Source organism: Scophthalmus maximus, chromosome 14 (assembly GCF_022379125.1).
Source record: "Scophthalmus maximus strain ysfricsl-2021 chromosome 14, ASM2237912v1, whole genome shotgun sequence".
NCBI lineage: Eukaryota > Metazoa > Chordata > Actinopteri > Pleuronectiformes > Scophthalmidae > Scophthalmus > Scophthalmus maximus.
In genome coordinates, this window is record NC_061528.1 from 15021293 (window position 1) to 15037693 (window position 16401).

General features: G+C 42.4%; 2 protein-coding genes across 2 annotated transcripts in view; both read right to left on the reverse strand.

The window, feature by feature from the left end:
• dars1 (aspartyl-tRNA synthetase 1) overlaps positions 1-7367 on the reverse strand; it is a 27613-nt gene extending 20246 nt beyond the window's left edge. Inside the window, exons 1-4 of the mRNA XM_035651517.1 lie at positions 7211-7367; positions 4459-4561; positions 1961-1990; positions 1652-1709 (exon numbers count right to left, since the gene is read on the reverse strand). Of these exons, the coding sequence (XP_035507410.1) occupies positions 1652-1709; positions 1961-1990; positions 4459-4561; positions 7211-7233 (214 nt within the window). The 5' untranslated portion in view covers positions 7234-7367. The remainder of the gene's footprint in view (positions 1-1651; positions 1710-1960; positions 1991-4458; positions 4562-7210) is intronic.
• A 3292-nt stretch (positions 7368-10659) lies between these two features.
• Positions 10660-12803, reverse strand: LOC118282861 (C-X-C chemokine receptor type 4). The gene is made up of 2 exons (XM_035604359.2): positions 12641-12803; positions 10660-12366 (listed from the first exon to the last, which is right to left on the reverse strand). Exons 1-2 carry the CDS (start codon positions 12644-12646, stop codon positions 11254-11256), a joined length of 1119 nt encoding a protein of 372 aa, XP_035460252.1. The 5' UTR covers positions 12647-12803; the 3' UTR covers positions 10660-11253.
• Positions 12804-16401: the final 3598 nt, after the last annotated feature.

Genomic DNA, 16401 nt, shown 5'->3' on the forward strand with positions numbered 1-16401 from the left:
TAGTCATGCAAGTGCATATGTGTGTGTGCGCGTGTGCGTGCGTGTGGACGTACGCACCATGAAATGCTCAAATTTCAGACGTGCCTAATAAATATGATACACTAGGAGGCCTGCTGAAAGCTGTCGAACTCCCCTATTCTCTGTGGGCTTTATGACAAATTGACTCTAGTTTCACCTGTGCATGCGTTCGCTTTATTGTCAGTGAGCAGTAGAGGCAGACACCGAGGCTGCATTGGAGAAAACAGAGCCGCCCTTTTGGCTGGGAACTCTGCGTCAACCCACATAAAAGCCTCCCTCCAATTCCCTCCAATCCCCTCCACACCCCATCCCTATGGCTGGGCTTGGCACGCAGGTGAGGGAGGCCCCACTTTGTTTGCTGCCACTGGAGCAGAATGAGCATCCAGACAGACAGACAGACGGACGACTGTGACAGGTCCGCCCGCCCGCTGCCTCATTCATCCGGGGGTTATCGCACACTATTAGTAACCGCAACGATCACTGACGCTGCTGCGATTGCAAGAGAGAAGAGTCTCAAAGCATTTTTTTCACAATGTTTATCAGCTGTAATCGTGTTACATCAGTAACGTTCGACAGCCAGACAAACGTAATCTGAGACGTTCTGGATCAGGATGTCACCTTGCATCAAAACATGAAATTTGAGGGATCTGCACGTTCTCCATTTCATAATTTTATTGTCATTCCTTCACTTCTGCCAAGTCGACTTGCATTAATAAAGATGAAGGTTCATAAGCGACGGCCGTGATCTTGAGCCTATATTGTTACTCAAGCTTAATTTGCGTTTGTGCCAATCATTTTTTCTTAAGCATGCAGTCATTTTAATTTTAAAACATGCATCTTGAAATCAGCGATCACGGGTAAAGCGAGAGACAAACTAACATTGTAAGATGTAAAGCGGTGAATTTTCAAAGAGATTATTTTCTGGGGTAGACTTCCACTTCTGGCGTCAGATGATTGAGAGGAAGCCAAGTATAATGCAGAGCAAATAAGAAGAAAAAAACAACAAAACTCTGAAAACTTGAAATAATATTATAACAAGAAATTTGTACCAACCAAATGAGTCATTGTGTTCACGGCATAAACTTTTTATTCTGGGTGTGAATAAATAAATGATGAAATGAAATGCATATTTTTCCCTCAGTGTGCTGATAATATGCAAAAGGCACAAATGAAATATACATTTTTTTAAACACCTAAAAGGAAGCGATCCAGTCCAGTTTGATGCACTGAGACAGGTGAAGGGCGAATTGTTCATGTCACCAAATTTAACTATTTCCATCTACTTCAACACATCACAGAAGTGTGTGTGTGTGTGTGTGTGTGTGTGTGTGTGTGTGTGTGTGTGCGTGTGTGTTAGTGTGTGTGTGTGTGTGTGTGTGCATGTGTGTGTGCGTGTGTGTGTGTGTGTGTGTGTGCGTGTGTGTGTGTGTGTGCGTGTGTTAGTGTGCATGCTTGTGTGGTGATTAAACGTATGGTCACATAAAGGCAAGTTTTTATCCCTTTCACATTTGTTCCATTACAAAAATTCAAGAGCGGGAACATGTCAAATTAATCTTTGTTGTTTTTCTATTGTTATTATTTCTGTGTTTTCAGCAGACAGTGGGAATTTTGTTGAGGTGGATTTCATACTAACCCAGTTTTTGTTGGGACTGGACCATAGCCGGCATGCCATATCGGTCCTTGGCAAAGTCCTGAAAAGACAAAAGCACGACGTCTTAGCGGTCGAGATCAGTCTTTTCTGCTCTTCATGTACACACATCAACCACTTATTGGTCACAAAAGCAACTCGACCAGTTGATCTTATATGCGTCAGTCTGTCTACTACATCTGAGATAACACACACCGAGAGGACAGATAATGAAGCTTATCAAGATCTTAGAAGAAGAGTTACGCCTGCTGGTTTCTGCAATTCAAACCGTTCAAACTACTGTTGGATACTCACATCTTCCTCTGTGCTTTGTTGTTCGGCAGCCTGAAAGACAAAGAGTTGACGGGTGTTTAAAGGGCAGTGCCAATAGCTAGGAAGTAACAACACCAAGACTGTCCATTAAATTCAAACATAAAGGAAAGATGTTCAAAAACACTTAACTTCCAATTGCAGCAACTTAAAACATTTTGCTACAACAGTCATGCAAATTGCATTTTCATCTTTGCTATCAGGGATTTGAATAAAATGAATAAATCATGGCTCGGCGCTGGAGCCAGGCCTCTGGAATATAGAGCTCTTCTACACATTAGTCCAACATATCATACACAATGAGCAATGGCAGCGGGGGATATTGCTTTGTAATAGAAACAGCGTAAGTGGACAGATATTCTTTATCTCTGCGCTGACTTCTCGGCAAATGACTCCCAGAGCGCGATGAGACCCGAGTCTTGGCAAAGTTACAGTTCCATTTTCTATGCAAATTGATATTGGAGTCTGAAATGGCTGGTGGCAGTGGAGTGGATTGGAATCGGCCATCCTTGATATGATAATCCAGTCACATGATGGATGGTATTGCATCTTGCGATCAACTGAATATGGACCCGCTCTTGCCATGATGTATCCGACCCGACCGACACCAGAGCGTGACGGGTGTCGGTCGGGAAAAGTGCACAACACAAAATAACACCGTTAACACCTACTCAATAAACATTCGACTAGGTAACGCTTACTACACCTCACAAATACAGGCAGCAACAGCTAGTGTATTAAACAGTGAGAATGCGTGCTTCTCCCATTAATCGTGCTGGAGTTTATCCAGCTGGAAAACAGGAAACTTATATGCGCTCACCTAAAGGCACTTGGTGCATGACAAATAAAGAGTCTCATCAGTCGTGGTTAAGTCAAACTCAAGCTATACGACACATTTTCAAACGAAGGACACCGATTTCCTCATTTATATCCAATAAATCTGGATACTGACCTTATTGAATGCATCGGTTAATTGGTTATCAGCCAGATGTCACATTCTTACTCTATATATATATAAATATATAAACAAACATATATATGCCATGTACAGTAATTGCTCCAGTGAGCTAAATGTGATGCATTACGCAGCACGCTACTTCTGTAAACAATTACTTTCTGCGTGTGCTTCACAAAAATACATTTTAATGTGAATGCAAGTGTTGAATGTTCCATTAGTGATTAGATCATGTCAGTAACTTTTGATTAAGTTTTTCAACAAATGTATTTTTTGCACTTTTTGTCTGGATATCGTTTGGAGACAATGCTTTGACAACGCTATGTTAGATTAGTATTTTGTCATGTTCAATAAGGTTTCGGGAGAGCAGCTCGTAGAACAAGGACTGATCAAGAACATCTCATTAACGGTAACTGGAGGAGCTAATGATAGTTTAGTCTGAGAACAGACAGGACAGGAGAAGCAGCATTGAAGCTGATCACCACAGAAGCTCAGCCTGTTTGTCAAGTGTGTAAAGCTGCTTTCAGAAATGCAATGTAGTACAGACATTTTCCTCTACTATTCCTGAGGGGCTGTATGTGAGAACAAATTGTACACAAATGTTGCTCAGGACATTTACTTGTCCTCCCAGCCACCTAGTTAAATTTCCGGTAGATGTCCGAGTGCGCCCATGAGAGAATACAGCAGGAAAATCTCAGAAAGATTCTTAGCGGTTTTGTGGGCGCTGTACCCAGGCGCCACCCCTCGCCTGAATGTTCCGGAAATGTTCCTGCTGTTGTGAACGCTTCTGACTCAGAAAATCTCCTGCTGCGTTCTTAATATTTGAACAGAACATATGCACCAAATTGTCCAGAGATCATGTCTGAAAACCATGTTTGTTACATGTATTAGACATGTTTAAGATAATTTCTATGACCACATAATGAAAATAGTCACATTGTCTAAAAAACAATTGAATTACTGAATTACTCAGACTTCACGTTATCTACTACAAGGATCACAGTCACTCTCAGGAATTATGAAAGTGTTATACAGATTCAGTATCAGATCGGTGCTCAGCATCAGAAGATGGCATGAGTGTGGTTGTTGGCATTAGTATCGAAACAGAAAAAAAAAACTGTTTATATTTCATAACTCTTAACAACCATTTGCCTCTGTGGTGGTGAAACGCCTGTGTTCGCTGTGCTGTCACTTCTGATGTGTTCAGTATATTCGTGATGATTGTCGTGAATCTGACCTTTTCTGTGAAAAATGCTTGGAACTGCTCGTTAAGAGGGGCCTAACGCGTTGTGTGCTCAGTGTAGAAGAAAATAGCACTTTGTTTGGGTGGACCTAAACAAAGCCAAAATGACAGGAATCCTTAAACAATGGATACTCGTGCCCCCCTGCCGGCTAATCTACCCTCCTGGACCCAAAATGCCCAGCAGGCCTGCACGTCGCAACCTCACCAGCTGTAAGAGAGGGGGGGGGGGGCGCGACGGATGTTAAAAAACAAACCAAAAAAAGGGGGACAAAACACAACACTGACCAGCTTGGCCTGCTTCTCAGCCTTCTTCGCAGCTTTCTCTGCTTCCTTCTGCTGTTTCTTCTGGCCTTTCTTTGACTGAGCCTGCTGCTCCTCCTCCGTCGCCCTGAAACAGGAAAAGACACTCAACATAAACATTCAAGTCAACTTCCACCTCCTATTTCTTCTGCATCCCACGAGGAAGTTGTTGACTGCCTGGGAAAATTAATTCTGAGCCATGGCCACCTCTAGCTTTTAAGTCTGTGCTACCTTTAATCCCATTGTGGGTTTTTTTCTTCCGACAACAAAAAACAGCTGTAGACTTTGTGAATGGAGGGATGGGAGTTTGGGGAGCAGCTAAAAGCAGAGATGCCAGAGTGTCAGATTGGATAAGATAAACACAGATGTTTTGAGGGAACAGTAGACTCACCAACACTTTTTCTAACCCATTATCCAGGATTTGTGAAGAATACAGGTTATACGATTATGATAACATTTAGTCTTATCTGAAAGTAAAGGTGTCTTTAGTTGCTAAATCCTACTGTCACACCACACAGCACAACACAATGTCAGACCTGATAAGAATGTGACACTGGCCTTAAGTAAAGTTGGTTTTGTCACGGCAACAGGACAGTAAATCAATTCAACACTCCACTCTTATCTAGTTCACAATAAAACATACAGGGCAGCAGTGGAAGCTCTGACTCCAACTGAGTTCAAACATTTTTTTTTATAACTGCTACAACAATTTACAGCAGTTGCATTAGCAACAACTAGGCACTTGGGCATGTATAGTATATAGTATTTAGGAGCTCTACTTTAATGTTTCATGAATTAGAAATACTTCCCTTGAAATTGAAAATAAAAATTATAATCAAGTGACTTGTCTACATCAGGGATATTAAAGTATTATCAGCTGCTTCCTGGGAAAGTGATGGACCAACATTTTAAGGTCTAAAAGGCTGTAAAAGATAACACTGCAATAAAACAGGGGGGCCGCAGACAACAATAAATCATCGGAACTTTGCACGTCTTCAGATCAGAGTGTGCCAAGATCACAGGGGAGCGATCACCAGGTGTGTGGACCTGGAGGAAGCCGATGGGCAAGATGGGAGCTGCTTTTTTTTTTTTTTTTTTTTTTTAGTTACAGGAAATAACAAGCACCAAAGGACAACTATGAATAGCATTAGAGTGTAAACAAGACGCAAAAACCCGAAGACATGATGACTTCCGAGGGAGCACTGCAGACCAAGATCAAGAAAGAATTTTTTAATTAAAATCATATATTCTGAGTTTGAGGTTGAATAAAATATTGTGCATGTAGCCTCTGCATCTATGGAACAACCAAATAAATCAATACCAAGCAAACCGCTGTCATGTCAATACAGCTGCGTTATGATCCTGGACTACAACGGAATATGAATGAGATCAATTAGACTTGGACTGGTTTCCATGTGACCCGCCAGGCAGTGAAACCTGTTAAGCTGGATCTACAAAGTGTATTAACCGAACACGTACAGTCTGCTGCCAAATCAATACACAAACAAACTTTGTGGCTCAATATTCTGTGCCGTACACAGCTAATTTAACACAGCGCTGCCACATTATCATATGTTCTACAGTTACACGAAAAAAAAACAGTCTGTCCCCCTTTTGGCAACTGCCACCAGCCAGTGAACTCTGTAACACATGTCATGACGACATGTGTGCAACAGGTGTATTACAACCCAACCCTGGTCACGGATCGGTTGAACATAAAACTTAAATGTTATCAGTCCTCGCCAGGACATTTGCCATCAAGAGTACACAGAGTCCCCAGATAAACCGAAAGTAAATTTGGCGGACAAAATGTATTTTTTAAACCTTTTAATATCCTGTCTCTACACATACGTGAACATTTTAAGGAAGGTAACAATCACTGCATGGCTGATTATTAGATTATGAGTGTTATCATCAATGAATTTGAGAAACTAATTCATGAGAAATCTCAACCAGTCCCTCCTGTCTTTTGACTCCAACATTCAACTAAGAGCAAAGTGGTCCATGACCAGAGGGGGAACTGCAAGATCACAACAGTGGAATGTGGAAAAGCATGACCTGACAGGTTGGGATGTGCACACTCATATGTTAAAGAGTGTGCTGTGTGCAGCAAAGCAATATAGGTGTATACGAATATGCAGCTATTCAAACTCCCTGTTCAGCAATTCCTTCACATGCCAGCTTTGAGTCTGCTGCCTGGAACTCGGTACAGACGTTGACACTTCCTTCGTGTTTAAACATATCAATATCCATATATGTTTAACCATATCAATATCCATATCCATATCCATATATATATATATATATATATATATGCTTAATTCACCAGGAACATGCAGACGACGTGTAATAAGAACTTCTCGTGTATTTCTGGCAATGCAAAAATCGCAAATGATGCAAGGCAAACTCAAAGTAGCAAAACTTTTTCAAAGCTACTTTGCGTGTAAACAACACTGTCCCTGCAGATGAAGTTAACGTTCGTTTGACCGCATAGTTTGGGCATAACTTTAAAAAAGAAAGAAAGAATTTACTTTAAAGGTTTTCGCTCATGTGGGTAAACGCAGTGACTTATTTTACTGTAACTGTCAGGTGATGCAATCCGCTGCATGTTAAGGCAACAGCTAGCTAGCTAGCCAGCTAGCTGCTAGCCTTGCTAACTGTACATTACGGTGGTCAAACAGCGCTGTGTGCCGGTGTCACTGTGGGACGCGAGTTGTGACGTGCACGTCGTTCTTACCCCTGAGCTTCCTCTTTAGTCATGTCGAGCTTTAGTATTTAAGAATGACGAGGAAAACGGTTTCACGACTGCCTGACAGAGAGAGTGAGACACCACATCAGCTGTGCTGAGCGTGGACGAGGCGCAGGAAGGAAGGACCCGTTTTGACGGCGCACCAAATCCCGGATGCTTTGGGCTTCCGGCTAGGAACTGCTGACTGAAGTGTCGTTCCGACTATGGTACTCTGTTAGGACGTTACACGGTGTTGACAAAGTAATGTAAACATATTATAGTTCACAGCTAAGAGGTATACTATAAACACTATAAAGCAAACACACCATAAAGCAAACAGCTTAATAGAATTGGCTTTATTGGCCAAGTTTGTGAACACACAAGGAATTTGACTCTGGAACAAGGACGACAACAACAACAAAAGAAAATTTAAAAACAAGTTAAATAATGGATGAAAATGAACTATAAATACTTGATAAATATGCAGAGTGGATATGTTAATTGCGTGAGTTTATCCAACACACTGTCAATATAAACTGCACGCACGCACGCACACACACACACACACACACACTCACACATACACACACACACACTTCTCTGTGATGTGTAGATATAGACATTAACAATTTGCCCTGCTGCTGACAAAGTTTATCAAACTGGACTGGATCTCTTCCTTTTAGGTGTTTTTTAAGTATATTTCATTGTGAGAATTTATCTGCATAATATCAGTAAAGTGAAAGAAATATATGCATTTCAAAATTATTTATTTATTCACACCCACAATAAACATATTCACAGAATACTGTCCAAGCAGTAAACACAATGGCACCTTTGGTTGGAGCAAATGTCTTGTCATAATAGTATTTAAAAGTTTCAGAGTTTTTCCAAGCAGCAGGAATATATTTCCAGTAAAACCAAATCCTATGTTCAGACAGGATGTGAACTGTTTATATAAAATTATAATAATATACAATGCATATGCAGTGGTTTGCATAGAACAAGTGGCAGTGTGAAGTATGTGTGTTTTGTGTATTTCTATATCTCTAATAACAATATACGGAGATACAAAACATACAATACAAACTGTGGTCTAAATAGTGATTTGTTTGTGATACGTGCTGTGCACAGAACAGTTTTACTGGTTGCATACAAAAAATCAATTTTGAAACACATGGACTAACCAAATAAATATAATTCAGTCACAACAAAATACACACAAACACCAGTAACAAGTGATCACTGTGTGTGGCCTTTTTTTTTACACATCCACATGAGCACGACATCATGTGAGCTGATCTCCATGAAATTACTTTCACGCCTTTGGTTGAGTGCACTAAGTACATCCAGGTATCCAATGACCTTTGCAGGAACGGTCATGCACAGCAAGTGATGGTGGCTTGAATACAGTGGGGGTGTCAACAAAGCTTTTCTCAGGCTGTTGGCCACAGGAGCTCCTGGTGCAGGAAGCAGCCTTCCTGCTGCTCACTTTTCCAGCCTAAACAATGCAGCCATTAGCGGAGCAGGTCACTGCCCAAAAGGAACCTGTTGAATTTGTATTCCCCTCATGCTTAGCCCTTTAAAATAGTCTTTGCACTCAGTGGTACTCATACTGTCACTCATAATCTAAAACATCTCGACAACAAAACCCAAATGAGTTCCTTTACAGACTGGACAATGGTCTCCAGCACGCTGGTAATGAATGACCAGCAAGGACTATTTCCTGTCTATTTCAACAGCTTTGGCCTTTAACCCAGTAACGCAAACAAGAAACTCTGCACTGCTATGTGCTGCAACATACACATGTGAATTTGTTTGTACAATAACTAAGCTGTCAGAGATCTGGGACCTTTTTTTTTGCAAAATTGCACAGGAAAATTATGTTGATGTTTTGCAAGAGATGATGGCGACAGGATCATCTTCTTAGACAGGCTTACTGTGTCTACAATGAACACACTTTGGCACTGTTAGATATGTGTGTGTGTGTGTTGTTGAGCAGCATTCTGTTTCTCATCACACAAAGAGAACAAAAGCCTTAATTATGAATGACAGAGGAACTCCTTGAATTCCCAAAGGGGCTATGGGTACTTGGAATCTGTGCACTTAAGTGGGCACTCAACAATTTGGTGATGAGCGTCATCCATATATATTTTTTATGATGATGGGGATTTTGGTTAGTATTTAGAAAGAAAAGGTCAAACAAACACATTCAACCACGTAAAAGTCAAATCCATGAAACGAGTGACGTGGAAAAAAACACACCCAACCTCCTTGCATTGTATCAATTCGACATCTCCTTTTCAATGCACGATAACAAATATTTCATTATATATTCCCATTTTACTCTGTACCTATATGATGTGCACGTCAAACAAATTTCTGCTTATATGTTGGTCGGTATGATCCCAGTCCAACAACAAGGCTTCCCGAGGACGCTTGAAGACGCAGATGAAAAGGATCCATTTGAGCCACAGTGAAGTGTTAATCACAAATATCTCCCTGCACACCTCTGCCTGCTGAGGCAACGCAGCTCATATGCTAATTTGGAATCATCTGGAACATTTCCAACTGAAAAAAAGCGCCTCTTGTTTCATCTTGTTTCACTGTGAGAGGCCGCGGCTCCAACATGACCATTAACCTTGGGGCTTGATGGGGGCACTTCTCAGCCTTTTAACATGTAAAGAAATGGTAATCTCCCCCGGAGTCTTGAATGGATGCCAGCGCTGCTCTGCAATGCAGCCATTTGACGACTTCATTCTCCCTGACATCTATTGTTGCCAGCTTCCTCTGGTCTCCAACTTGAACTTTGAATTTGTATGTAAAACGGATAGAGAGGTGTCCACAGAGAGACTGATTTGAGTGTCTTACGCTGTCACTATGTCATTCCAGCAGATTTATTACCAATGATATATTATCCTCAACAAAGACTTTGTCTGCGTATTTGCATTTTCAGAATATGTCATCTCAGTCCTGAACACGACCTTTTCTGTTTTGTGAGTCAGGGAATAGCTAAACTGACCCATTGACCCATTCCGGGAGGTGAATGACAATACAACTTGTTTGTCATAAATAATGGAGGCACTATTTCTTGCAAACTGAAAAGACAAGGAAAGAAGTCAAAGGAGAACATAACGTGCTATTTTCTTTGTTAACCAGCCCTATGGGTGCTAATTATAACCAAGGATTTTAGCCTTTGTGTAATAGCTGCTTAAGATGTAAAAGTGCACAGATGTTCTTGCAATTACAGGGTCTGTCTGCTCAGTCCTCCCTCCGCTTTATAGCCAGATCAGGTGGAGACATTTGTGTTGAGAGCCCACCTCCCCCAAACACACACACATGCGCGCACACACACACACCCACACACACACACACACACACACACACACACAAACCTCCTCCCCCGTCCCCAACCCCTGAGGGGAAGAGGAGCTGGTTTTAGGTGAAAACACACACCACACTGTCATTATGAGAAGCATCAAATCCTTTTATTTTCTTTACATTAAAAATATCACAGGTTTACAATGGTAAAAAACAAACACACAAACACACACACACAGACACACACACACACATCATGCAGTTTCTTTCTTTTACAAAACTTCCAGTGTGAATGACAGCAATAAATAAAAGCTTTCAGATAATCACACAACTTAAGTGCGAACACACAAATTCTACAAACTATTTACAGGTTTTCCAAAAAGCAGCTACCATCCCATAAAAAGAAATTGGGCGTTGTGTGACTGGCTTTGATACAGCAGCACTGGTTGATAAGATGAAATCGAGGAAAATGGACCATGATTGTAAAGCTGAATGAATGGAATTGAGGCATTGCCTGAAAATACAATCTGCTCCGAGGAACACAAAAATTGCAATAAAAAACCCTCACATGACACAATGGCAGCACACAAAGCAAACAAATCAAACAAATGAAAATGTATTTAAACATTTTTTTTTTTTTACATCTGTACAGAAAAATGTAGTTCTTGAAATTAAAGCTTAATTATTTTCCCTCCTGAGAGTATGAAGTCACAGACTCTGATGCTCACTGTCGGTTAACTTGACAAAACACTCGAAGACTCAGACTCAGTCGACACAGATGAAATGGCCCCTCGCTTTTTCGTCATAAGATTCACTTTCTGGCTGGATCTGCTGCTGACTGTTAGTGCGGTCCTGGCTGTTTTCTTAAACTTCACTCCCAGGAAAGCATAGAGGATGGGGTTTAGGCAGCAGTGAAAGTAGGCCAGCGCCTCAGTGACCGAAATCCATTTCTCCACCGCTTGCTGCAGTTCACAAGAGGAGCGGATCACGTTCAGCATCATGAGAGTGTCCAAGAAGATGCCGAGACAGTACGGCAGCCAGCAGCCGAAGAAACACACGATGAGGATAACCGTGGTCTTGAGCGCTTTCTTCTTCAGCGCCTGGGCCTTGGCGCCTTGCGACAGCTTGGCGATGATGATGCAGTAGCAGATGAGGATGACCAGCCCGGGCAGCACGAAGCCCACCAGGATGTGCTGGAAGCGGGAAGCAGCTGTCCATTGGAAACTGGTCTCCTGCGGGTAAATGCGCTGGCAGATGGTCCTGGATTCTGCAGTGTCCATGCTTGGGTCTGTGAAGTGGTACTTCTTGTGCACCCGTGCAAAGACCATGTCGGGCACAGTTAGCAGGGCGGCAGGCAGCCACACTCCCACATAGATCACTCTGTTCGCAAGCAGCTTCCTTGTGGCTTGGCTGTTGGTGGCCCGCACGACTGCCAAGTACCTGTCAAGGCTGATGAACGCCAGGATCAACACGCTGCTGTACAGGTTGACCGTGTAGATCATGTGCACAGACACACAGAGGAAACTTCCGAAGTACCAGTTTTGGGCTGCATCCACGGCCCAGAAGGGCAGCGTGAGGACGAACAGGAGGTCGGCCACAGAGAGATGGAGCCGGTACTTGTCCGTCATGGTCTTGACCTTTTTCTGGTAGCCCATCACGACCACCACTAATCCGTTGCCAATGATCCCCAGGATGAATATTATTCCATAAACGGTGGGGAGGAAGATCTTGTTGAAGTTGCTGCTCAAAACGCTGCTACATGGCTCCTGGAGGTTCAGCTCAAAGTCCCCGGACTCCTCGGAGATGTTGTCAGTGCTGTTCTCGAACATGTCAAACGAAATTTCATACTGGAAAGAAGAAGGAATTGTACAGTTAGAAAAGCAATTGTTCAACATGACTTGACAAACAAAGAAATCTGAGTTTGCCCTGTACTTTCCTCCACGCTGTAAACTTCATCATTGGAATAATCTACTTGAAATTAGACAATCGGGATGGTGAATTAAACGACTAGCAACGCGTGCGATAAACTATTCATTTCTTTGCCACTAAACCGCCTCAAGCAACAACCAAAAAAGGAACACAAGTGAGGCAAATAGAAGAAGAAGAGGCAAAGGAACTCACATCCATGTTCACCACTCAGTGAGCGCTGCGCGTGTCCGTGCGTGCGTGTGCGTGTGCGTGCGTGCGCGTGCGCCCTCAGCGTCAGGAGAGGACGGTCGGTGAGTTGTGTTGTGTGTCAGACGCGACCCACTCGTTAAATACCCGAGGGTCTCTTGACCCCTCCCCTCCGGGAGGCGGGGCGGCGAGGTGCGCTCGTCTCCAAAAACGGCTTGGCTATAAAAGCAGCTGCTCCGTCTGCGGCGAGGGCGTCAGTTTGTGAAAGTCTGTCTTCTCGTTAACTGTAGGTCTTATTTATTAAAAAAAAACAAAACAACAACAAAAAAAACCCGCGCGGCAGTGCGTCACTGTCATTTGGCCCCTGCGGCGGATTGTTTCATGACACAAAGTTTAGATGGTTCCCACAATCACATCCACACAGGTGGATTTCTGGTGATATTTGGGCTCCTCGTCGAATCTATCTCCCTTCATGTTATGTTTTTCATACTGTATACGAACCTTGTCCAACAAGAACTGATCCAGTCTTTTTTTTTTGCTTAATGTACAAATAATAAGTCCAGACAAGTAAAGTCGACTTTATTGTGCAATATTGTTCCAGACATACAGAGGTATTGAGAAAGTGTTTATCTCGGACCCGCGGTGCAATAGTACCAAACAAAAAAACAAAACAGAAAATAAGATAAGTAATATATACAATTAATACATTATAAATAGTGCAAAAGTAAGAGTAACACGGTGTAGAAAAACTAAAGAAATTGAAAATGTGCCATAGAAAGGAAATACTGTAGAGTATGTGTAATATACAGGAAACTAAATAAATTGAATACATTGAAAATGTGCAATATAAAGGATATGGAGTGCAATTTAAATGTAATAAATGTTCCTCAGAGACATAATAAGACATAACTCAATCAATAACACTTTCTCAGATCACAGAACAACCCGAGTGAACAGTGTGAGCTGTAAAGTAAAAAAAAAAAGCACATTTGAATATAGAATCAGAGGTAAATTCCTACAAGACTTTTATCGAGTTATAAAAAGAGTCATATCATATTGCACCATGGTGATCAACTCATTGAGATGTACGGAAGACCCCTACAGAAAGCAGAAATGTTGCTATTGTGTCTCTACAGCTTACAAATCTCCCTGGTGCATATTAATACCTACCATGTTAAGTCCCCAAACTTCCCTGGAAACAAAGAGGTATTTGGAAAATTAGAGCAATTTCAGCATTACACATGCTTCTCTAATAATATATCTTAAACTCTGCAGCCCCTCATTCAGCAGCCTCCCCAGTCTGCACAGAGCGAGGGCTGACATTAACATTGGTCGTTCGGGGGGTCTCCTCCCATCCTCGTATTTCTCCCCACAAATCACTTCATAACTGTGTCTTGTGACAGGTTTCATCAGCCGGGGTCTGAAATCTGTCCTCACCTTTACACGCACGCTGTCACTTTTTCCAAGTGCTGTTATGTCTGCGCCTCCCAAGAGCTCAATGGCCCCCAGTGGATTTTTGAAAAGGACCCACGCGCCCTATAAATGTGGGATTTCTATCAAACGTCTCTTGAGCCCCGTGTGCGTTGGACGTGCAGTCTCTTCACATAAAGCCCCTCTCTGATTTCAGTCTCGTTAGTGATGACAGGGCCGGGGCCACACGGAACCCCCCCCCCCCCCCCCCCCCCCCGAAACGTTGTCTGAAAGTGAATATCCTCCATGTGGCATGCGAACACTCCTTCATGTCTTTGATATATGAGAGAAGTGATGGACTCAGTGAGTCTATCTTCATCATTGATTCGACTGATGTCATCTCCTTGTCTTAAACGCTGCACAATAACAAAGGACATCACCACATTTTTCATAGGACAAAAATTTGTATTTATACTTAATGTTTACTTGCATTAACAGTTACAAGTAGCCTTTTTTTTCCTTCTATCTGGGGTAAACATTTAAAGCACTTCATGCTCTGCAATTTCTCAACTGGTTATTCCGACATCAGCAACTCCAGGAAATGAAAATGTAAGACTCTTATTGAAACCCACTGAAATTTGTGTGGTGGATGTTCGAGGTGACTTCCTGAGTTTGCAACGAACATTACTGACTGGCACAAGATATGATAGCCCTGCGGGAAGCTGCATGTGGTTATGAGATAATTTTTTTGACACATACACGCACAAAAAAAAAGAATCTGAAAAATAGAGAAAAGTGATTCAAATTTCTCTTCCAAACACCTGGGACATATGGTGAGGCCACAATCCCACTCTCGGCCATTTTCAGTTTGTTCAGAATGAGGGTAGTCGGCAGGTGAGCCAACCACAGAAATACAGAGCAATCTGTTGAAAATGCAGCGCTGAAACACCAGAACAACCCGACAACAAATGAGTGGTCTTTGTTTCATACAATAACACAACATCACTTAGTTGATAATCTAATGACTCAGTGGTTCAGCTGTGGCAGACGTATCACTCGCACACGGCCGCATTTGAATTGATGCAGTAATCCCGTGTTTTGGCCCCCATCAGAGTGGCCGTGGACTAATCCTGTGTGTTGGGGCGTCCTCGGGGTGCACCTGCAGCCGGACTCCTGAGGAGAGGAACAGGGGGCAACCTGCCGCTCAGAGAAAAGGCCACTGTATTGGTATGACGCTCTTATCAAACGGCATTCAGACGCAGACAGTTGCTCTGTTATCTGTCTGAAGGCAGAACTCCTGCATTTCATCTGCGTGCTGAATAACATGCATACGTTTGTTTTTTTGACATTCCCTGAATCACTCTCAGCACACGGGGAAAATTCCACAGACTCACTGTTTGAAAGTTGTTGTTTTTTTAAAATTCTTATTGACATGCTCAGAAGAAGTATTACGTCTGAAGCCTTCATGTGTTCCTTGAAAGTACAATGTTTGCTCATCTTTTCCGCAGATGTTTCCAAAAACCAGTGTTATATATCCTTGGAATTATTGAAGTACTTTGGATCTTTTTACTCACGTGAAACATTTGTGTTCGGACAGTTCAAAAAACAAACAACGCGATGACCACCAGCAATGCCGTGTTCATAGACACCTTGTGTAAGAAAAATGTCAATCCAATTCGAGGTTTATTGTTTTATATTCTTATTTATGATGTCATTTAAAGAGGCTCCCTCTGGATGATTGAAATATTGAGTCGGGCGGGACACATGGAAGCTAATGCTGTCACTTGGTACAAATGTATTGAGACGACTTGTACAGTTTTTTTTCTTCTTTTCTTGGCATTCAATTTGGTGTTTTTTAGAGTAGTAATTGTCCCGCAGCATGCTGTCCTTTAACATACGGTGCACGCGATACCAACAGAACACGCCAATTCCAGAGGAAAGTTCAGTGCAATCAGTGCACTACAATCAAATCCACTTTTTTTTCAGCGCACCTCTCCCACCTTCCGTGCGAGCCTGTGTGTACGCGGAGCTCATTGTTTTTGCAGGCTTTTCAACAATAGAGGTTCCACTCCTCACAATAAATGAGACCTTTTTGTCTTTTTCACTCCAGCAGGATATCTGCGGCCTCCACTGTCAGCGTGAGGATTCGAATTGCTATCGGGCCCCCGGAATACAAAGGATCCGTGAGCTACTTAGAATACAAATCACAAGAAGTGTGAACGACGGCGAAGGGGGCTCTTCGGTGAAGAATGGCTATTGAAATGGAGCAGAAGAATGCCAGCGAGATAAAGAGAAGAATGAGCGGTGCTGTTCAGTCAACACCGGCCCTCCCGTTCCAACTCATCCCGGCCCCCCTC